The sequence below is a fragment of the Hemiscyllium ocellatum genome, chromosome 46 (genome assembly GCF_020745735.1).
Source record: "Hemiscyllium ocellatum isolate sHemOce1 chromosome 46, sHemOce1.pat.X.cur, whole genome shotgun sequence".
NCBI classification, from domain to species: domain Eukaryota; kingdom Metazoa; phylum Chordata; class Chondrichthyes; order Orectolobiformes; family Hemiscylliidae; genus Hemiscyllium; species Hemiscyllium ocellatum.
In genome coordinates this window covers 5,313,210-5,337,094 of record NC_083446.1, presented here as the reverse complement: position 1 = coordinate 5,337,094, position 23,885 = coordinate 5,313,210, and the positions used below count along the sequence as shown (strand labels likewise).

Genomic DNA, 23,885 nt, shown 5'->3' with positions numbered 1-23,885 from the left:
CATCACCTGTTTTGACCAGAGGGTTCAACCATTTTGGTCACAAAGCAACCTGAACAGAAATTGCTGGAAAAGCTGAGCAGATCTGGCAGTCGCAGGACCTGTGGCGAAATCAGAGTTAACGTTTCGGGGGGTCAGAGTTCCTCAGCTCTAATAGTGGGTCACCAGACCCAAACCGCTAACTCTGCTTTCTCTCCACAGCTGTTGCCAGACCTGCTGTGCTTTTACAGATAATTTCGGGCTTCATTTCTGATCTCCACCATCCTCATTTCTGTCAGTTTTAGATTGAATCACGAGGCCAGTTCCGTTGATCTCACACCGTCCTTACGATGACAGTCGTATTGGCTGTTTTCAACCACGTACCTTTATGTGGCGCCCATAACGCGACGGAAAGACTCAAGGTGCGATGTTAGGGTCTGATGACCCTCAATTTTTGTCAAAGAGTGAGAAAGATAGGGAGGATTAGGGAGGGAATTGCAGAGCCCAGCTCCCCGCCCCGGGCAACTCAAGGCATGGGGAGTGTACGAGAAATGTGCCCAGATCTGGTCACCCTGTTACAGGAAGGATATTATTAAGTTGGAGAGGGTTCAGAAGAGATTTACCAGGATGTTGCCAGAAATTTAGGGTTTGGATATGCTGGGACCAGTGGGTGGCTCAGTGGTTAGCACTGATGCCTCACGGCACCAGGGAGCTGGGTTCAATTCCACCCTCAGGGAACTATCTGTGGGGAGTTTACACATTCTCCCTGTGTCTGAGTGGATTTCCTCTAGTTTCCTCCCATGGTCCAAAGATGTGCAGGTTAGGGTGGATTGGCCATGCTAAATTGTCTCATAGTGCCCAGGGACGTGCACATTAGGGTGGTTTGGCCGTGCTAAATTGTCCCATAGTGCCCAGGGATGTGCAGGTTAGGGTGGATTGGCCATGCTAAATTGTCCCATAGTGCCCAGGGATGTGCAGATTAGGGTGGATTGGCCGTGCCAAATTGCCCCATAGTGCCCGGGGATGTGCAGGTTAGGGTGGATTGGCCATGCTAAATTGTCACATAGTGCCCAGGAATGTGCAGATTAGGGTGGATTGGCCGTGCTAAATAGTCCCATAGTGCCCAGGGATGTGCAGGTTAGGGTGGATTGGCCGTGCTAAATTGTCCCATAGTGCCCAGGGATGTGCAGGTGAGGGTGGATTGGCCGTGCGAAATTGCCCTACTGTATCCAGAGATGTGCAGGCTCTGGGGATTGGGTTGGTCTGGGTGGGATGCTTTTTGGAGGATCAGTGTGGAATTGATAGGCCAAATAGTTCGCTTCCACACTGTACAGATTCTATGAGTGTTCTTTCCCCTGAAGTATAGGAGGTTGGGGGATGATATTAGAGAGGGTTCTAAAGTCATGAGGTGCTTAGATAAGGTGAAAGGCTTTTCCCCAGGGTGGGGGATTTCAAGACTATGTTTAAGGTGAAGGAGGAAGATTTTAAAAAAAAGACATGGGGGCGGGCAACTTGTTTACACAGAGGGTGGTTCACATGTGGAATGAACTTCCTGAGGAAGTGTTGGATGTGGGGACAGTTACAACATTTAGAAGTCATTTGGATAAGGACATGGATATGAAAGGGTTTGGAGGGATATGGGTCAGGAGCAGGCAGGTGGGTCTAGTTTAGTTTGGGATTATGGACTGGTTGGGCTGAAGGGTCTGTTTCCGCGCTGTATCACGCTATGACTCCATGTTGGATCATGGCACAGTCGTAATTTGTTCCTGGGTGAAATAATCTAAAGGCCTGGACCAATACCCCAGTCAGATATTCAAATCCCATCACAGAGGCTAAAACATTCAATTTGTTGGGAAAACTCATCTGGTTCACTCCTGCCCTTTTGGGAAGGAATCTGCCATCCTTACCCTAGACTGAGGCCTACACGGGACTCCAGACCCACAAGCGATGTGGTTGACTCTTAACTGCCCTCTGAATCTGTGTGAGCAAGGCCCCGCGTTTGGATTTGAGAACATGACACAGTGGTTAGCAGTGCTGCCTTGCAGCGCCAGCGACCTGGGTTCAATTCCCGCCTTAGGCGACTGTCTGTGTGGAGTTTGCACGTTCTCCCCGTGTCTGCGTGGGTACCCTCTAGGTGCTTTGGTTTCCTACTACAGTCCAAAGATGCGCAGGCCAGGTGAATTGGTCATGCTAAATTGCCCGTAGTGTTAGGTAAAGGGGTAAATGTCTTTGGAGGGTCGGTGTGGACTTGTTGGGCCGAAGGGCCTGTTTCCACACTGTAAGTAATCTAATTAATTCACTGGGCCAGCAGAAGAGTCTAACACCTGCAGCTACAAGAGCTGGTCAGAGGCTGGGAATCCTGCACCGATTAACTCACATCCTGACCCCCCAAACCAGTGTCCACCATTTTACCGCTGGATTGGGTGCCCCGTCCTCCATCTTCAACATCTGCTCCCTCTCCCACCGCCGCTCAGTCGAAGCTGTGTGTACCATCCACAAGATGGCAGCTCTGTCCAAACACCCCCAATCTCAACATTCACCTCCAGCCAAGGCAATGGGAACATCACCCCCCTTTAAGGTCCCCACGCCGTCCTGACTTAGAAAGAAATCTCTGTTCCTCGAGTGTGGCTGGGCTAAAATCTAGTGACTCCCTCCCCGCAGCAGGTGCCTCCCTACACCACACGGACTGTAGCAGTTTAATTAGGGACAGGCAAAACATGTCGGCACGTCCCACAAATTAATCACAAAATGTCCCACACTATGTATCACACCACACTTAAACTGATTAAATTATCTCCCTGCACTATTCACGGCTGGATAATGTATAATTACAGATAATCCAGTAATTAGTTTGTGCATTCCTGGTTGAAGAAAGCATTCCCCATCACTGCCAAACCTTGTGGTTCATGATCTTCCCGTAGGTCTCCACCAGCGACTCTGCGTAGAAAGGGGTCTCTCCGAACAGCAACTCGTACATGCAGACCCCCAGGGACCACCAGTCACACTCTGGCCCGTATTTGCCCTTCCCGTCCTCCATCGCTTGCAGGATCTCCGGGGAGATGTAATCCGGGGTCCCCACGGCAACTGAGGTTTCCACCTGGCACAGAAAGATCCCAGGCATCAGGAGACAAATCAGCAAACTCTCCGTCCACTTTAAGACACAGGGTCAAATCCTTTAAATTTGTCTGGGCAATCGCATGGGATTATTACAAGGTAAGGGGAGGAAGTGGGATTAGACTGGGTGGGATATTAAAGGGAGTGGGGAGTGAGGGGGGAGAGTGGGATTAGACTGGGTGGGATATTAAAGGGAGTGGGGAGTGAGGGGGGAGAGTGGGATTAGACTGGGTGGGATATTAAAGGGAGCGGGGAGTGAGGGGGAGAGTGGGATTAGACTGGGTGGGATATTAAAGGGAGTGGGGAGTGAGGGGGAGAGTGGGATGAGACCGGGTGGGATATTAAAGGGAGCGGGGAGTGAGGGGGGAGAGTGGGATTAGACTGGGTGGGATATTAAAGGGAGTGGGGAGTGAGGGGGGAGAGTGGGATTAGACTGGGTGGGATATTAAAGGGAGCGAGGAGTGAGGGGGAGAGTGGGATTAGACTGGGTGGGATATTAAAGGGAGTGGGGAGTGAGGGGGGAGAGTGGGATTAGACTGGGTGGGATATTAAAGGGAGTGGGGAGTGAGGGGGAGAGTGGGATTAGACTGGGTGGGATATTAAAGGGAACGGGGAGTGAGGGGGGAGAGTGGGATTAGACTGGGTGGGATATTAAAGGGAGCGGGGAGTGAGGGGGGAGAGTGGGATTAGACTGGGTGGGATATTAAAGGGAGCGGGGAGTGAGGGGGGAGAGTGGGATTAGACTGGGTGGGATATTAAAGGGAGTGGGGAGTGAGGGGGGAGAGTGGGATTAGACTGGGTGGGATATTAAAGGGAGTGGGTTAGTGAGGGGGGAGAGTGGGATTAGACTGGGTGGGATATTAAAGGGAGCGGGGAGTGAGGGGGAGAGTGGGATTAGACTGGGTGGGATATTAAAGGGAGTGGGGAGTGAGGGGGGAGAGTGGGATTAGACTGGGTGGGATATTAAAGGGAGCAGGGAGTGAGGGGGGAGAGTGGGATTAGACTGGGTGGGATATTAAAGGCTGTGGGGAGTGAGGGGGGAGAGTGGGATTAGACTGGGTGGGATATTAAAGGGAGCGGGGAGTGAGGGAGATGTGGAGCACTAAAGAGTTTGCCTGGATAAGGATCAGGAGGCTCCCTCTCGGGTGTAGTAGTGGAGGGCAGAAGGACAGGGGTCCATACTTACTGTACCATCCGGCCCAAGCTGAAGACAGGAGCCAAAGTCCGCCAATCTGATGTGTCCATTCATATCAATTAAAACATTGTCTGGTTTGATATCTCTGAAAGGCAGGGACCTCATGTCAAACCTGTGCCAGCTCATTTTAAAGAGAGATCACATCGAGAACGTACGGACAGCATTCTGTTCCATAAATCTACCCCATCGGCAAAACTGATTGGGTCTGGAACATTGTAGGCCATTCAGTCTATTTGGTCATGGAATCCCTACAATGTGGATGCAGCCCATTCAGCCCATCAGGTCCACACCTACCCACCCTATAATCCTGCATTCCCCGTGGCTAACCTACTTAACCTACACATCACGGACCATCTCCCAGGGCCAATCCACCCTAACCTGCACGTCTTACCGGGAAACTGGAGGAAACCTACACAGACACAGGGAGATCATGCAGGCTCCACACAGTCACCTGAGGGTAGGATCGAACCTGCGTCCCTGATGCTGTGCATCAGCAATGCTAACCACTGAGCCATTGCACCACCCCACCTTGGTCAAGTTGGGTCTGACAGTGCCCTCAACTGTACATCCCTTTCCGATCTCCCTATAATCTTTGAAACCCTTTGTCAGGAGATCATCTGTGTAACATCGCCTTCAATGACCCAGCCTCTACTTCTCACTCACAAAGAGTTCTGCAGGCTAACGGCCCTCATGGAACAGACTTTTCCTCGTCCCTGTTTTATAATGAAGACCCCCCTCATCGGGAAACAATGTGCCCAAGTTGTATAACCCACCCGCACGGGCAAAAATATCTTCCATTCTGTGAAGGCCCCTCCAAATCAGACTTGTTCAAAAAGACCACCTCTCAATTTTCGAAATTATATGCCTGACCTGTTCAACCGAGTTTCCATCCCAGACTGAAGGATTAACCTGGGAACAAAGGGTCTTAATGCTACTTCAGGCAGGCTTTGTCTACGCTAGGCCTGTCCCTCCAATTCATTGCTAAATGGGCCGCCATCTTGCAATCGAACACAATATTCGATTAGTTTTCCTGGCTACATGCTGATTAATGAGGGATAACATCAGAGACAGCAGTAAGGCCAGAGTCAGGTTAGTGTGCAGATACAGCAAGTAACTAGGAAAACGAACAGAATCTTGCGTTCAATTGCGAGGGCAATTGAAGGTAAGATGTTACGCATCAATTGTACAGGGCATTGGTGAGACTGCGTGTGGAGGACTGTGTACAGTGCTAGTCCCTGCATTTACGGAAGCATAGAATCACAGAGTTGTACAGACCCTCTGGTCCAACTCATCCATGCCAACCATATATCCTAAATTCACCTAGTCCCATTTGCCAGCACTTGGCCCATATCCCTCTAAACCCTTTCCATTCATATACCCATCCAGATGCCTTTTAAATGTTGTCATTGTACCAGCCTCCTCCACATCCTCTGGCAGCTCATTCCACACACGTACCACCCTCTGGGTGAAAGAGTTGCCCCTTAGGTCTCTTTTATATCTTTCCCCTCTCACCCTAAACCTACGCCCTCTAGTTCTGGACTCCCCCCACCCCAGGGAAAAGACCTTGTCTATTTACCCTATCCATGCCCCTCATGATTTTATAAACCTCTATAAGGTCAGCCCTCAGCTTCCCTCGCTCCAGGGAAAACAGCTCCAGCCTATTCAGCCACTCCCTGTAGCTCAAACCCTCCAACATTCTTGTAAATCTTTTCTGAGCCCTTTCAAGTTTCACAACATCCTTCCTATAGCAAGGAGACCAGAACTGAATGCAGTATTCCAACGTCTTGTACAGCCACAATATGACCTCCCAACTCCGATAGTCAATGCACTGACCAATAAAGACAAGTGTCCCAAACACCTTCTTCATTATCCTGTCTACCTGTGACTCCACTTTCAAGGGACTATGAATCTACGCTCTAAGGTCTCTTTGTTTGGCAACACTTGCCAGGACCTTACCAGGGTGGCACAGTGGTTAGCACTGCTGCCTCACAGCGCCAGGGACCCGGGTTCGATTCCAGCCTTGGGTGACTGTCTGGGTGGAGTTTGCATTTTCTCCCCGTGTCTGCATGGGTTTCCTCCCAGAGTCCAAAGATGTGCAGGTTAGGGTGAATTGGCTGTGCCAGTGTTCAGGGATATGTCGGTTAGTCAGGGGGTTAATGTTGGGGAATGGATCTGGGTGTGTTACTCTTTGGAGGGTCAGTGTGGACTTATTGGGCCTGTTTCCACACTGTAGGGATTCGATTCAATGTTCAAGTCCTGCCCTTGATGTACCTTTCCAAAACACAGCACCTCACATTTACCCAAATTACACTCCATCTGCCACTCCTTGGCCCATTGTCCATCTGATCAAGGTCAAGCATGTTAATACGTTGGAAACAGTTCAGAGAAAGTGTAAGAGACTAATAAATGGAATGAGCAGACTGCCTGATGAGCTAGGGTTGGGCAGGTACCTCTAGAGTTTGGAAAAGTCAGAGGTGACTGAATTGAAACATCGGAGATCCTGAGGGGGCCTGTATCAGGTGGGTGTGGGAAAGATGTTTCCACTTGTGGGAGAATCTCAAACTAGGGGGTCACTGTTGCAAAATAATTTCAAACAGAGATAGGGAAATGGTTTTTCTCCCTCTTGAGAGCTGAGAGTTCACCTTCTCAAAGGCAGAATCTTCAATATATTTCACAGAGAGGTGGAGAGAGTTTTGATGATCAAGGGTACGAGAGATTGTCAGAGATGTAGGGGAAATAGAAACTTGGGGTTTAAAATCAGGTCAACCACAAATGGAGGATCAGTCCCAAATGGCCAGGTGGCATACTCTTTACCTTGTTTGAACGTTTTAGAAAATATACTGGGAGCCTTATTCTGTATCTAACCCCGTGCTGTCCCTGTCCTGGGGAGTGTTTGATGGGGGGACAGTGTAGAGGGAGCTTTGCTCTGTATCTAACCCCGTGCAGTCTCTGTCCTGGGGAGTGTTTGATGGGGGACAGTGTAGAGGGAGCTTTACTCTGTATCCAACCCCGTGCTGTCCCTGTCCCAGGGGAGTGTTTGATGGGGGACAGTGTAGCAGAACCATTACTCTGTAACTAACCCCGTGCTGTCCCTGTCTTGGAGTGTTTGATGGGGGACAGTGTAGAGGGAGCTTTACCCTGAATCTAACCCCATGCTGTCCCTGTCCTGGGGAGTGTTTGATGGGGGGACAGTGTAGAGGGAGCTTTGCTCTGTATCTAACCCCGTGCAGTCTCTGTCCTGGGGAGTGTTTGATGGGGGACAGTGTAGAGAGAACTTTACTCTGTATCCAACCCCGTGCTGTCCCTGTCCCTGGGGAGTGTTTGATGGGGGACAGTGTAGCAGAACCATTACTCTGTAACTAACCCCGTGCTGTCCCTGTCTTGGAGTGTTTGATGGGGGACAGTGTAGAGGGAGCTTTGCTCTGTATCTAACCCCGTGCAGTCTCTGTCCTGGGGAGTGTTTGATGGGGGACAGTGTAGAGGGAGCTTTACTCTGTATCCAACCCCGTGCTGTCCCTGTCCCTGGGGAGTGTTTGATGGGGGACAGTGTAGCAGAACCATTACTCTGTAACTAACCCCCGTGCTGTCCCTGTCTTGGAGTGTTTGATGGGGGACAGTGTAGAGGGAGCTTTACCCTGTATCTAACCCCATGCTGTCCCTGTCCTGGGGAGTGTTTGATGGGGGACAGTGTAGAGGGAGCTTTGCTCTGTAACTAACCCCGTGCTGTCCCTGTCCTGGGGAGTGTTTGATGGGGGACAGTGTAGAGGGAGCTTTGCTCTGTAACTAACTCCGTGCTGTCCCTGTCCTGGGGGTGTTTGATGGGGACAGTGTTGAGGGAGCTTTACTCTGTATCTAACCCCGTGCTGTCCCTGTCCTGGGGAGTGTTTGATGGGGACAGTGTAGAGGGAGCTTTGCTCTGTATCTAACCCCGTGCTGTCCCTGTCCTGGGGAGTGTTTGATGGGGGAACAGTGTAGCAGAACCATTACTCTGTAACTAACCCCGTGCTGTCCCTGTCTTGGAGTGTTTGATGGGGGGACAGTGTAGAGGGAGCTTTACCCTGTATCTAACCCCGTGCTGTCCCTGTCCTGGGGAGTGTTTGATGGGGGACAGTGTAGAGGGAGCTTTACCCTGTATCTAACCCCATGCTGTCCCTGTCCTGGGGGTGTTTGATGGGGACAGTGTAGAGGGAGCTTTGCTCTATAACTAACCCCGTGCTGTCCCTGTCCTGGGGAGTGTTTGATGGGGACAGTCTAGAGGGAGCTTTGCTCTGTAACTAACCCCGTGCTGTCCCTGTCCTGGGGAGTGTTTGATGGGGGACAGTGTAGCAGAACCATTACTCTGTAACTAACCCCGTGCTGTCCCTGTCTTGGAGTGTTTGATGGGGGGACAGTGTAGAGGGAGCTTTACTCTGTATCTAACCCCGTGCTGTCCCTGTCCTGGGGAGTGTTTAATGGGGGACAGTGTAGAGGGAGCTTTACTCTGTATCTAACCCCGTGCTGCTCCTGTCCTGGGGAGTGTTTGATAGGGACAGTAAAGGGATCGGGCCTACCTGTGAACATAGTTGAGTTGATGGATTGAGTGAATAGCCAGCACCATCTCGGCGATGTAGAATCGGGCCATGTCTTCAGGAAGCCGGTCTTCGAACTTGCTGAGCAGGGTGAGGAGATCACCTCCCACATAATAATCCATGACCAGGTACTGGAGGAGAAAGCAACACCCTGGAGTCAGGCACTTTGAGAGTTTGAGTTCACAGAAAAGCAGACTTAGATTTCTGTCGTGCCTGTCAGCAGCTGAGGACAGCGCAGAATGATTCACAGTGAATTCATTATCGTTTTCAAAGTAATACCTGTAGTAATGTAGGGGACACAGCACCCAATTCATACACATCAAGATCCCACAGCAAGATCTCTCTTAATGATCCAAATTGTCTTTTTCATTTGAAATTATGTTACGTTTAGGGATAACTACTGGCCCTGGATATCAGGATGACCACTCTCCTTCTAGCACTTCTTCCAATAGCAGCCATGGGTTCCTTTCTCCCCACCTCTGAGGGCATTCAGGGGGTAACCGTGGCTTGGTAGACATTACTTCCACCAACACTGCTCTCCCTCAACACCATCAGACAGTGCGGTGCTCCATCAGCACTGACCCTCCTACAGTGCCTGCTCCCTCAGCACTGACCCTCCGACAGTGCCCACTCCCTCAGCACTGACCCTCCAACAGTGTGGCACAACCTCAGCACTGACCCTCCGACAGTGCGGCGCTCCCTCAGCACTGACCCTCTGACAGTGCGGCACTCCCTCAGCACTGACCCTCCGACAGTGCGGTGCTCCCTCAGCACTGACCCTCCAACAGTGCGGCGCTCCCTCAGCACTGACCCTCCGACAGTGCCCACTCCCTCAGCACTGACCCTCCGACAGTGCGGTACTCCCTCAGTGCTAACCCTCTGACAGTGCCCGCTCCCTCAGCACTGACCCTCTGACAATGCAGCACTCCCTCAGCACTGACCCTCCGACAGTGCGGCACTCCCTCAGCACTGACCCTCCGACAGTGCCCACTCCCTCAGCACTGACCCTCCGACAGTGCCCACTCCCTTAGCACTGACCCTCCTACAGTGCCCACTCCCTCAGCACTGACCCTCTGACAGTTGCCGCTCCCTCAGCACTGACCCTCTGACAGTACCTGCTCCCTCAGCACTGACCCTCTGACAGTGCCCGCTCCCTCAGCACTGACCCTGGGATTCGTGTGGACCTTGAACTAATGACCTTCTCATGTAGATTGAGGGAAAGAGCGTGCTACCTTGCTGATACTGGCCAACATCGGTGTGAAACCCTGTCCTTTGCCTCTGAAGGCTCCCTCTGCCCTCCCCAGCTCACCAGAACTCACCAGGTACTGCTCATCCTGGAAAGCGTAATGTAGTGTTGTGATCCACTGGTTGTCACCTTTCATCAGTATGTCCCTCTCCTCTCGGAAACAGGCTGTCTGTAAATTAACCACATGGATTAAAACTGGGAATATTCACAAAGGCGGAGGAGACTGGAATGGGGAAAGGGAACTTTCTGATCAAAGTTTTGGAGCTGGACACAGACCCGGCCCCTGACGGACTCCATTGTGGTGTGTAGCCCAAAAGGAAACGACTTGTGAGATGGTTCCTGCATTGGTTTAAACTTCTGTGAGGAAATTTTATGTCCATAACAACCCTCACCAACTTTTACGGATGCACCATAGAAAGTATACTGCCCAGGAGCATAGCAGCCTGGGACACCAACTGCCCTGCCCAGGGCGGGAGGAAACGACAGAGAGCTGTGTGCACAGCCCAGACCATCACAGAGGGCAAGCTCCATGGACTCCATTTATACGTTACAGAAAGGCTGCCGACATCATCAAAGATCCATTCCACCCCGGGAATGCTCTCCCACCACCTCTCCAGTCAGGCAGGAGAGATGGAAGTTTGAACACACACACACACACACACACGCATATCCAGACTCTCATGCACACACACAGACACAGATAGATAGACAGAAACACACGCACGCACACACACATGCACATCCAGATGCACGTACACACAGACACACACATATACGCACAGACACACACACACACACAGACACACACACACATGCACACACACACGTGCGCGTGCACACACAGACACACACAGACACACACGCCACACATGTGCACATGCACACACAGACACGTGCACACACAGACACACAGACAGACACATGCACGCACACACAGACACACACGTACGCACACAGACACAGACACACACACACACACACACACACACACACCTTCTTCCCTGCCATTATTAGACGGATGAATGGACCTCTCTAACTTCAAATCAAATGTTTTGATGGGGAGGAGCCAGTGTTGGACTGGGGGGTGGACAAAGTCAGAAGTCACATGACACCGGGTTATAGTCCAACAGGTTGATTTGAAACCACCAGTTTTCGGAGTGAGGCCCCTACATTGGGTGCAGTGACGACGTTCACCTGACAAATGGGCCTCACTCCGAAAGCTGGTGGTTTCAAATCAATCTGTTGGACTATAACCCGGTGTCATGTGACTTCTGACTTTGTCCACCATCAGTCCAACACTGGCTCCTCCCCATCAAAACTCCCACAGAAGCAGGATCTTTCATTTAGTTTCCAGTAGATATTGTTGGCGTCTGGAAGGAGGGAATGCTACTCCCAGTTACGCGCGTGTGTGTGTGTGTGTGTGTGTGTGTGTCTGTGTGTGTGTACATGTTTGAGAGTGTGTGAGTTACAAAGTGTGAGTGAGTGACTGTGTATGTGTGTGTATGAGAGTGTGCGTGTGAGAGTATGTGTGTGCATGAGAGAGAGTGTCTGTGTTTGTGTACAAGAGCAAGCAAGTGACTATGTGAGAAAGTGAATGTGTGTGATAAAGTGAGGGTGTGTAGGCTGAGGGTCAGTGAGTGAGAGTGTGAGTGTGACAAAGTGAGTGTGTAGGTTGAGGGTCAGTGATTGAGTGTGTGAGATAGTGAGTGTGAGAGTGTGATAAAGTGAGTGTGTAGGTTGAGAGACAGTGAGTGTGTGAGTGTGATAAAGTGAAGGTGTGTAGGCTGTGGGTCAGTGAGTGAGTGTGTGAGACATTGAGTGTGTAGGCTGAGCGTCAGTGAGTGTGTGAGACAGTGAGTGTGTGAGTGTGATAAAGTGAAGGTGTGTTGGCTGAGGATCAGTGAGTGAGTGTGTGAGACAGTGAGTGTGTAGGTTGAGGGTCAGTGAGTGAGTGTGTGAGACAGTGAGTGTGTAGGTTGAGGATCAGTGAGTGAGTATGTGAGACAGTGAGTGTGCGAGTGTGATAAAGTGAGGGTGTGTAGGCCGAGGATCAATGAGTGTGTAGGTTGAGGGTCAGTGAGTGAGTGTGTGAGACAGTGAGTGTGTAGGTTGAGGATCAGTGAATGAGTGTGTGAGACATTGAGTGTATAGGCTGTGGGTCAGTGAGTGAGTGTGTGAGACAGTGAGTGTATAGGCTGTGGGTCAGTGAGTGAGTGTGTGAGACAGTGAGTGTATAGGCTGTGGGTCAGTGAGTGAGTGTGTGAGACATTGAGTGTATAGGCTGTGGGTCAGTGAGTGAGTGTGTGAGACAGTGAGTGTGTAGGTTGAGGATCAGTGAGTGAGTATGTGAGACAGTGAGTGTGCGAGTGTGATAAAGTGAGGGTGTGTAGGCCGAGGATCAATGAGTGTGTAGGTTGAGGGTCAGTGAGTGAGTGTGTGAGACAGTGAGTGTGTAGGTTGAGGATCAGTGAGTGTGTGAGACAGTGAGTGTATAGGCTGTGCGTCAGTGAGTGAGTGTGTGAGTGTGATAAAGTGAGGGTGTGTAGGCCGAGGATCAGTGAGTGAGTGATGTAGGCCTGGAAGTGGTTGCATGTGCCTGACCCTTGCCTAAGGGGGCAGTGCCTCTGCTGTGCCATTCTGTAGGGCCAGTTGTCGCCATGGTTACTCACCTCTGCTCTCTTCAGCATCTCCCATTTGTGGAGAATTTTCATGGCAAATACTTTCTCGGAATTCTTCAGCTTCACCACAGCCACCTGGAGGCAGGATGGGCATCACCTTAAACACATCCACAAATCTCCAAACATAAGCCCCCCACCCAACAAGCCACACTCATTGTATTACAGACACTGAGCAATTGGGGTCAGGGTCAGTCTCAGCTACAGGCCAACAGATGCCCCTGTTCCACAACTGACATTAGTGTCAGCACTAAAACCACTTGAATTATGGAGAACAGAGTTTGTAGGAGTGAGAGTCAGTGTGTTTATGGGACCCCGTATGCCAATGAGAGAGTGTGTGTGCGTGTGTGTGTGTGTGAGCCCGTACCCCAGTGAGAGTCTGTGTGTGTGTGTTTGAGAGAGAGGGAGAGAGCCCGTACTCCAGTGAGAGTCTGTGTGTGTTTGAGAGAGAGAGTGTGTGTGTGAGAGAGATAGTGTGTGTGTGTGTGTGTGTGTACGAGCCCGTACCGCATGAGAGTCAGGGTGTGTGTGGGACCCCATACCCCAATGGGAATCAGTGTGTGTGTGAGAGAGAAACTGTCTGAGTGTGTGTTTGTGAGAGTGTGTGAAAAAGAGACACTCTGTGTATGTGTGTGTGCTTGTGAGAGACAGTGTGTGAGAGAGATAATCTGTGTGTATGTGTGAGAGATAGAGAGACAGTCTGTGTGTATGTATATGTGTGAGAGAGAGAGACTGTGTGTGTGAGAGAGAGAAAGGGAGAGAGACAGTCTGGGTGTGTGTGTGTGAGAGAGAGAGAGACAGTCTGTGTGTGTATGTGTGTGAGAGAGAGAGACAGTCTGTGTGTGTGAGAGAGAATGTGTGTGTGTGTGTGTGTGAGAGAGAGAGACAGTCTGTGTGTGTGAGAGAGAATGTGTGTGTGTGTGTGTGTGTGAGAGAGAGACAGTCTGTGTGTGTGAGAGAGAATGTGTGTGTGTGTGTGTGTGAGAGAGAGAGACAGTCTATGTGTGTGTGTGTGAGAGAGAGAGACAGTCTGTGTGTGTGTGTGTGTGAGAGAGAGAGAGACAGTCTGTGTGTGTGTGTGTGTGAGAGAGAGAGACAGTCTATGTGTGTGTGTGTGTGAGAGAGAGAGAGACAGTCTGTGTGTGTGAGAGAGAATGTGTGTGTGTGTGTGTGTGAGAGAGAGACAGACAGAGAGAAACAGTCTGTGTGTGTGAGAGAGAATGTGTGTGTGTGTGAGAGAGAGAGAGAGAGAGAGACAGACACAGTCCATGTTTGTGTGTGTGTGTGTGTGTGTGTGTGTGTGTGTGAGAGAGACAGACAGACAGACAGAGTGGGTGTATGTGCGAGAGCCCCTAGTAGGAAAAGAAGGAGATTAGACAGATAAAGAAAGATGAGACAGAAAAGAGGAAGAGAGGGCTGAAGGAAAACAAGGAGTGAGAGATATACAGAGTGATACAACACAGAGAGGGAGTGAAATGAAACAGAGACAGAGGGAGAATGTGTTGTCCAATCTCCAGCTGCTGATCAGTATTTAGTTTGCATTGTAATTCAGAACAGGATCAGGCAGTTGATCTGAAAATAAATCGAAGCCATTTCCTCCCTGATATCAATCAGGATTGAAACTGCCAGAGCCTGCTGGGTATAATGGACACCTTTGTTAGTGAACCCAGGCACCTCACACCCTCCCTGTAATTAACCCCTCCAGTGTCCAGCTGCCTGGGTAACTCTGGGCTGACATTGTCCTTGACAATGCTCCGAGATACTGAGGTTACTCCCTCACTGTCGCTGAGTGCTCATCCCCTCCCGCCCCATCCCCAATCCCCGGTACCTCACCTCCCCAAAAGCCCCGCGCCCGATGACCTTCAGAATCTCAAAGTCCTCTCGCTGCAGACGCATCTTCTTTAGCTTGTTGGCGAACGGACTGACTGGAGAGAGAGAGAGAGAAAGGAGAACACCAGAGGAAATACATCGACATGTTTTCATTGAGTACCAGTGAGAACGACACAAGCAGATAGCTGTGTGGGGTTCCCCTGAGTTCAGATAGCTGCCCTGAATGTTGGTGGGCAGTCAGTGCCCTTTGAGGGGGGTGGATAACGTTCAGGCTTATCATTAACAGACCTAGTCAGGATAAACTGAGGCCATTTGGCCCACTCTGCTCGTGCTAGCTCATTTGGTCTCATCGCCAATCACACCCATCCATCTCATAATCATCAGGGAAACAGACCCTTCAGTCCAAGATGACCAGAGATCCTAAATTAATCCAGTCCCATTTGCCAACACTTGGCCCATGTCCCTCCAAACCCTTCCTATTCACGTACCCATCCAGATGCCTTTTAAATGTTGTAATTGTACCCACCTCCCCCACTTCCTGTGGCAGCTCATTCCATACACGTACCACCCTCTGCGTGAAAAAGCTGCCCCTTTTAAATCTTTCCCCTCTCACCTTAAACCAATGCCCTCCAGTTTTGGACTCCCCCCACCTTGGGGAAAAGACCTTATCCTATCCACACCCCCTTGTGATTCTATAAACCTCTCTAAGGTCACTCCTCAGCCTCCGAAGCTCCAGGGAAAACAGCCCCAGCCTCTCCCTGTAGCTCAAACCCTCCAACCCCTGGCAACATCCTTCGAAACCTTTTCTGAACCCTTTCAAGGTTCACAACATGTTTTGTACAGCCTAAAGCACTGCAGACTGCAAAGGGTGTGGGCCCTGACCACAGTTCGGCAATAATACTGTCGAATCTTGCTCCACAACTTGCCACATCCCCAGCTCAGCTGGTCAACATTGGCACCTGCCTGGCAACGTGGAATACTGGCCAGATACATGCCAATCCACAAATAATCTGGATAAGTCCAAAGCAGTCAAGTGGGTCAGCACGGTGGCTCAGTGGGTTAGCCCTGCTGCCTCACAGCACCAGGGTTCGATTCCAGCCTCGGGAGACTGTCTTGTGTGCAGTTTGCACATTCTCCCCATGTCTGCGTGGGTTTCCTCCCACAGTCCAAAGATGTGCAGGTCAGGGTGAATTGAGCATGGTAAATTGCCCATAGTGTTAGGTGCATTCGTCAGAGGGAAATGGGACAGGGTGGGTTGCTCTTCGGAGGGTGGGTGTGGACTGGTTGGGCCGAAGGGCCTGTATCCACACTGTAGGGGATCTAAACTAATGGTCTCAGTGGGCTAGGCTTGATCATCAGTAAAGTGATGGAAAAGGATCATTGGCTACACAGCAATAATCTCTTCACTAATACTCTGCTTGCCTTCTGCCACTCAGCTCCCGACTCATCACAGGTTTGGACTGAACATGGGTGAAAGAGCTAAATTCTAGAATACAATCCCTACAGTGTGGAAACAGACCATTCGGCCCAACAGGTACCACCCAGACCCATCCCTGAATTTCCCATGGTTGACATACCTAGCCTGCACATCATGAGCAATTTAGCACGGCCAACCCACCCGAACCTGCACATCCCTGCACACCATGGGACAATTTAGCACGGCTAACCCACCCTAACCTGCACATCCCTGCACACCATGGGACAATTTAGCACGACAATCCACTCTAACCTGCACATCCCTGCACACCATGGGACAATTTAGCACGGCCAATCCACCCTAACCTGCACATCCCTGCACACCATGGGACAATTTAGCACGACAATCCACTCTAACCTGCACATCCCTGCACACCATGGGACAATTTAGCACGGCCAATCCACCCTAACCTGCACATCCCTGGGCACTATGGGACAATTTAGCATGGTCAATCCACCCTAACCTGCACATCCCTGCACACCATGGGACAATTTAGCACGGCCAATCCACCCTAACCTGGACATCCCTGGGCACTATGGGACAATTTAGCATGGCCAATCCACCCTAACCTGCACATCCCTGGGCACTATGGGACAATTTAGCATGGCCAATCCACCCTAACCTGGACATTCCTGGGCACTATGGGACAATTTAGCACGGCCAATCCACCCTAACCTGCACATCTCTGGGCACTATGGGACAATTTAGCATGGTCAATCCACCCTAACCTGCAAATCCCTGCACACCATGGGACAATTTAGCACGGCCAATCCACCCTAACCTGCACATCCTTGGGCACTATGGGACAATTTAGCACGGCCAATCCACCCTAACCTGCACATCCCTGGGCACTATGGGACAATTTAGCATGGCCAATCCACCCTAACCTGCACATCATGGGCGGCACGGTGGCACAGTGGTTAGCACTGCTGCCTCACAGCGCCTCTAGACCCGGGTTCAATTCCCGACTCAGGCGACTGACTGTGTGGAGTTTGCACGTTCTCCCCGTGTCTGCGTGGGTTTCCTCCGGGTGCTCCGGTTTCCTCCCACAGTCCAAAGATGTGTGGGTCAGGTGAATTGGCCATGCTAAATTGCCCGTAGTGTTAGGTAAGGGGTAAATGTAGGGGTATGGGTGGGTTGCGCTTCGGCGGGTCGGTGTGGACTTGTTGGGCCGAAGGGCCTGTTTCCACACTGTAAGTCTAGTCTGTAAGTCTAGTCTAATCCCTGGGCACTATGGGACAATTTAGCATGGCCAATCCACCCTAACCTGCACATCCCTGGGCACTATGGGACAATTTAGCATGGCCAATCCACCCTAACCTGCACATCTTTGGACAGTGGGAGGAAACCGGAGCACCCGGAGGAAACCCACACAGACACGGGGAGAATGTGCAAACTCCACACAGACAGTCACCAGAGGGTGGGATCGAACCCAGGTCCCTGGCGCCGTGAGGCACCACCATCACGCAGGTGAGAGGGAGAGTCTGTTATTGATGTCTTGGCATATCTGACTGAGAATAACATCAAGGAACCATCAGAAACCCCAAACAAAGTCAAGGAGAGCTTTTGATTTATTATTGTCACACGTACCCCAGGTACAGTGAAAAGTTTTGTTTTGCGTGCAGTACAGACAGTTCATACCATACAAATGGTGATAGAACAGAGTGAGGGATACAATGTTACAGTGGCAGAGAACATGCACAGAGTGCAAGATCAACATTAGATTCGAAATTTGAGAGGTCTGTTCAGAGATCTGGTTACTGTGGGGAAGAAGCTGTCCTTGAATCTGTCAGTCCGTGTGTTTGAGCTTTTGTCCCTCCTGCCTGAGGGAAGAGGGTGGGAGGGATTATAACCGGGGCGGGAGGGGGTCTTTGATGATGTCGGCTGCCTTCCTGAGGCAATGGGGAGTGTAGATGGAGTCAGTGGATGGAAGATTGGGTTTGTGTGAGGGACTGGGCTGTGTGTTCACAGCTCTCTGTAGCATCCTGAGGCCAGCAGTGGGAGAACTGCAAAGGTGAGATCTCTCCTGGGTCAATATTTGACCCCCTTATCTCAATTCCTTTCAATCAAAAGAAAAACTAAGCAGAAAATCCGCTCCTAATCGCACTGCTGGTTATGGGATCTTGCTCTGTACAAATTGGCTGTCATTTTGCAACAGTGACTCTACCTCAACAGTGTGCCCATCGTCTATAACGCACTTGGGGGCAGCCTGCGCTGGTGAAAGACAGTGTGAAGTGTTTTTGCGTTCAGTTCTGGTCTCCCTGCTGTAGGGAAGTCGTGAACCATGAAAGGGTTCAGAAGGTATTTACAGCCATCTTGCCAAGATTGGAGGGTTTGAGCTACAGGGAGAGGCTGAGTAGGCTGGGGCTGTTTTCCCTGGAGCGTCGGAGGGTTGCCTTGCAGAGGTTTATATAATGATGAGGGGGCATGGAGAGGGTAAATAGACAAGGGGTAGGGGAGTCCCGAACTAGAGGGGAAAGAGTAGTTCTCTTTAAGGTGAGAGGGGGACAGATTTAAAAGAGACCTAAGGGGCAACGTTTTCACCCAGAGGGTGGTATGTGTATGGAATGAGCTGCCAGAGGATGTGGTGGAGGCTGGTACAATGACAACATTTAAAAGGATGGGGACGTGGATAGGAAGGGTTTAGAGGATATAGGTCAAATGTTGGCAAGTGGGACTAGATTAATGTAGGATGTCTGTTCGGCATGGACAGGTTGGACCAAAGGGTCTGTTTCCGTGTGGTACATCTCTATGTCCCATGGGATGTGAGCCAGCATTTGTTGCTTATCCCTAGCTGGCCTTGAGAAAATGGCGGCCGGACACTTTATTCAACCTGTGCGGTGCATGTGGCGTCGGGACACCCACGCAGCACTGTTGGGCAGGATGTTGACCCAGTGACACTGAAGGAACAGCTGGTACAATTCCACATCAGGACTGTATGGTGTTCCCATGCTGTTACGACCCTCGGGGCACTACGAATCCTGGTTTCGTAAGGTGCCACCAGAGAAACCTTTGCAATGTGCCTAGCAGATGGTACACACTGCAACCACTGAGGGTGACAGGGGCAGTGGGGGGGAAGGTTTGAGCTGGTAGATAGTGGATCAAGTGGGCCTGCCTTGGGGATGGTGCAATGGCTCTGGAATGCCGTTGGAGCTGCACTCATCCAGAGAATTCCCCGGAGTTGTGCTTTGCACGTGGTGGACGGCCTTTGAAGAGTCAGGAGGTGAATTCCTGCAGAATTCTAAGTTGCTCTTGGCACCCCAGTATTTATGGGGAGGTGCGGGCTGTGTGGCATTGTCATTGAATTCAGAGACCCAGGTGGTGTCCTGGGGAACCTGGGTTCAAATCCCGCCACGGTGAAATTTGAATTCAATCAAAATCTGGAATTAAGAGTGATGAGCGTGAATCCATTGTCAGAAAATCCCATCTGCTAAATGCCCCTTAGGGAAGGGATCTACCATCCTTAGGAGGTGGCACGGTGGTTCAGTGGTTAGCACTGCTGCCTCATAGCACCAGGGCCCCAGGTTCGATTCCAGCCTCGGGCAACTGCCTGTGTGGAGTTTGCACATTCTCCCCGTGTCTGCGTGGGTGTACTCCAGTTTCCTCCCACAGTCCAAAGATGTGCAGGTCAGGGTGAACTGGCCATGCTAAATTGCCCCATAGTGCTAGGTGCTAGTCAGAGGGAAATGGGTCTGGGCCGATTACTCTTCGGAGGGTCAGTGCGGACTGGCTGGGCCGAAGGGTCTGTTTCCACGTGTAGGGAATCTAATCTTACTTGGTCTAGGCCTACACGTGACTCCAGACCACACAGCAATGTGGTTGACTCTTAATTACCCTCTGGGTAATAAATGTTGGCCTCATCCTGTGAATGAAGTTTTATTTTGAGCTCTGTTTGCTTTCGCATCGTAAAGTTGGCCAGCGTGGCAGTGCAGCACTCCCTCAGCGCGGGAACTGGGTTCGTCAGCTCAAACTGTGTGTTAGGGTGGGGTCCAAACTGTCAACTCTGACTCAGAGAGAGAGAGAGGCAGCTACCTCATTGTAAGACACAGGAATCCTCCCAAATCTGGCTCCTGATCACTTGGCGATTGCTACCATGGCAACAAAATTATATTTTACTAGTAAAATTAAAAACACAACAGTTGTTGCTCTAACCTCAGCGCTCTCTCTCTCTCTGCGAGCAGGGTGGGGCACCTAGAATCCTTTCGAGTTTACATTCCACACCTAAACAGACATGTGCTGACGAATTGTGCTCGCGCTATCAGGATGCCAAGCTTTGACCTGTCATGTCTCTAAAGCATTGCAATGACTCCAGTCGGCGAAAGCAAGTTTACTGGCGTCAAAATAAAGTCCCCGCTGACCAACTGCGGCCCTCGTTGTCCAACAGAAAGCTTGCTAGACAAACCAAGACGTCTCACGACGCAAGCGTGTTATAAACCAATATGTGGCGCCCAGTGAGAGGTTTCAGAGAGGGCGCTGGAGGAGGAGAGTGAGGGAGAAACACAGGGAGAGATACAGCGGGGAGAGATACAGCGAGGAGAGACACGGGGTAGAGAGGGAAAACCCAGCACCCAGACCCCAGGGTCAAGGCAGCTAAAGGCAAGGCTGCATCAGTCTTACAGAGATTCAAATCACAGCACGTTCCAGAGGGCACAACCACAGGAATGCAGGGAACGCAGATGGAGGTAGGGGCTGGAGCGGGTGACAGAGATAGGGAGGGGGTGTAGGGGTTGGAGGGGGTGACAGAGGTAGGGAGGGGGTGTCGGGGCTGGAGGGGGTGACAGAGATAGGGAGGGGGTGTAGGGGCTGGCGGGGGTGACAGAGATAGAGAGGGGGTGTAGGTGCTGGAGGGGGTTACAGAGATAGGGAGGGGGTGTAGGGGCTGGAGGGGGTTACAGAGATAGGGAGGGGGTGTAGGGGTGGAGGAGGTGACAGAGATAGGGAGGGGTGTAGGGGCTGGAGGGGGTTATAAAGATAGGGAGGGAGTGTAGGGGCTGGAGGGGGTTACAGAGATAGGGAGGGGGGTGTAGGGGCTGGAGAGGTTTACAGAAATAGGGAGGGGGTGTAGGGGCTTGAGAGGGTAACAGAGATGTGGAGGGGGTGTTGGGGCTGGAGGAGGTTACAGAGATAGGGAGGGGTGTACGGGCTGGAGAGGTTTACAGAGTTAGGGAGGGGGTGTAGGGGCTGGAGGGGGTGACAGAGATAGGGAGTGGGTGTAGGGACTGGAGAGGTGACAGGGACAGGGAGGGATGTCTGGGCTGGAGGAGGTGACAGTGGTGGGGTGTTGTAGGGGCTGGAGAAGTTGACAGGTAGGGATGGGGTGTAGGGTCATAGAAGAGGTGTCCTCTAGATGGAAGAGGTATAGGTTTAGAAAGAGCTGTCTGAGGATCTTCAGTGAATTTGAGCAGTGCATCTTGTAGATGGTACACCCTGCTGCTACTGAGCGTCGGTGAGGGGAGGGAGGGGATGTGGTGCTAATCAAGTGGGGGCTGCTTTGTCCTGAATGGTCCTCGAGATTCTCAGCACAAAACAGATCTTTCAGTTCAACTCATCCAAGCCGACCAGTCATCCTCAATTAAGCTAATCCCATTTGCCAGCCTTTGACCCATATCCCTGTCGGAGTACTCCATCACACGCATGACTCAGAAAGTAAGGCCTGCAGATATTGGAGATCAGAGTCAAAAAGTGTGGTGCTGGAAAAGCACAGCAGGTCAGGCAGCATCCGAGGAGCAGGAGAGTCGACGTTACGGGCATAGTCCTGATGAAGGGCTTATGCCCGAAACGCCGACTCTCCTGCTCCTCGGATGCTGCCTGACCTGCTGTGCTTTTCCAGAACCACATTCATAACCCATGCCTTGTCGATGGTGGACAGACTTTGGGGAGTTCCAGGGATTCCCCAGCCTCTGATTGGTTCTTGTCGCTGCTGTGTGTATGCGGCCAGTTAGGATGGTAACGCCATGGAATGCCAAGGTCTCTGAATGCAGCATGCGGAGCAGCTCTGTCAGGCCACGCGGCCTACTCCTCCTCTTCCATTGCCATCCTGGCACCAGTAGCATTCACCATGGAGCCTTAGGCATGTGACCTCTGACCTCAGCGGTGGGAGAGAGAGCTGCTGGCTGGCAGGATCGGGGAAAGAATGTGGGAAGCAGATCGGAATCATGTGCTGGCAGAGTAGGAGGCAGCCACCAATCAATATGGGCTCACTTGGCATCTTTCCACATGCAAGTCCCAGGATTTCAGACCCAAAACAGTGGAGGGGAGGCTGATTTCGCTTCCACTCGGGAACAGACCGAGAAAACTAGCAGCTGGTGTGAGACACTAAATCACAAAAGGTTTCTTTTCCAAAGTTTAGCAAATCTATCGATAAAAGATAAATAAAACATTATTCCTATCAGGGGATGGTACGGTGACTCAGTGGTTAGCACTGCTATCTCCCAGCGCCAGGAACCCGGGTTTGATTCCAGCCTCAGGTGACTGACTGTGTGGAGTTTGCACATTCTCCCCGTGTCTGCGTGGGTTTCCTCCGGGTGCTCCAGTTTCCTCCCACAGTCCAAAGATGTGCAGGTTAGGGTGGATTGGCCGTGCTAAATTGTCCCATAGTGCCCAGGGATGTGCAGGTTAGGGTGGATTGGCCGTGCTAAATTGTCCCATAGTGCCCAGGGATGTGCGGGTTAGGGCGGGTTGGCCGTGCTAAATTGTCTCATAGTGCCCAGGGATGTGCAGGTTAGGGTGGATTGGCCGTGCTAAATTGTCCCATAGTGCCCAGGGATGTGCAGGTTAGGGTGGATTGGCCATGCTAAATTGTCCCATAGTGCCCAGGGATGTGCAGGTTAGGGTGGATTGGCCGTGCTAAATTGTCCCATATTGCCCAGGGATGTGCGGGTTAGGGTGGGTTGGCCGTGCTAAATTGTCCCATAGTGCCCAGGGATGTGCAGGTTAGGGTGGATTGGCCGTGGTAAATTGTCCCATAGTGCCCAGGGATGTGCAGGTTAGAGTGGATTGGCCGTGCTAAATTGTCCCATAGTGCCCAGGGATGTGCAGGTTAGGGTGGATTGGCTGTGCTAAATTGTCCCATAGTGTCCAGGGATGTGCAGGTTAGGGTGGATTGGCCGTGCTAAATTGTCCCATAGTGCACAGGGATGTGCAAGTTAGGGTGGGTTTGCCATGCTAAATTGTCCCATAGTGCCCAGGGATGTGCAGGTTAGGGTGGATTGGCCATGCTAAATTGTCCCATAGTGCCCAGGGATGTGCAGGTTAGGGTGGATTGGCTGTGCTAAATTGTCCCATAGTGCCCAGGGATGTGCAGGTTAGGGTGGATTGGCCTTGCTAAATTGTCCCATAGTGCACAGGGATGTGCAGGTTAGGGTGGATTGGCCGTGCTAAATTGTCCCATAGTGCCCAGGGATGTACAGGTCAGGTTGGATTGGCCGTGCTAAATTGTCCCATAGTGCCCAGGGATGTGCAGGTCAGGGTGGATTGGCCGTGCTAAATTGTCCCATAGTGCCCAGGGATGTGCAGGTTAGGGTGGATTGGCCGTGCTAAATTGTCCCATAGTGCCCAGGGATGTGCAGGTTAGGGTGGATTGGCCGTGCTAAATTGTCCCATAGTGCCCAGGGATGTGCAGGTTAGGGTGGATTGGCCATGCTAAATTGTCCCATAGTGCCCAGGGATGTGCAGGTTAGGGTGGATTGGCCATGCTAAATTGTCCCATAGTGCCCAGGGATGTGCAGGTTAGGGTGGATTGGCCGTGCTAAATTGTCCCATATTGCCCAGGGATGTGCGGGTTAGGGTGGGTTGGCCGTGCTAA

At 51.4% G+C, this 23,885-nt stretch overlaps 1 protein-coding gene across 2 annotated transcripts in view; it reads right to left on the bottom strand.

Moving 5' to 3' along the window:
• The window catches only part of LOC132836325 (serine/threonine-protein kinase MRCK alpha-like), a 148,687-nt gene that overhangs the window by 94,623 nt on the left and 30,179 nt on the right, over window positions 1-23,885 (bottom strand). For both annotated transcript variants that reach the window (XM_060855755.1, XM_060855756.1), the window contains exons 2-7: window positions 14,608-14,699; window positions 12,769-12,852; window positions 10,173-10,268; window positions 8,836-8,984; window positions 4,277-4,370; window positions 2,873-3,073 (exon numbers count right to left, since the gene is read on the bottom strand). In XM_060855755.1, the coding sequence (XP_060711738.1) occupies window positions 2,873-3,073; window positions 4,277-4,370; window positions 8,836-8,984; window positions 10,173-10,268; window positions 12,769-12,852; window positions 14,608-14,699 (716 nt within the window). The remainder of the gene's footprint in view (window positions 1-2,872; window positions 3,074-4,276; window positions 4,371-8,835; window positions 8,985-10,172; window positions 10,269-12,768; window positions 12,853-14,607; window positions 14,700-23,885) is intronic.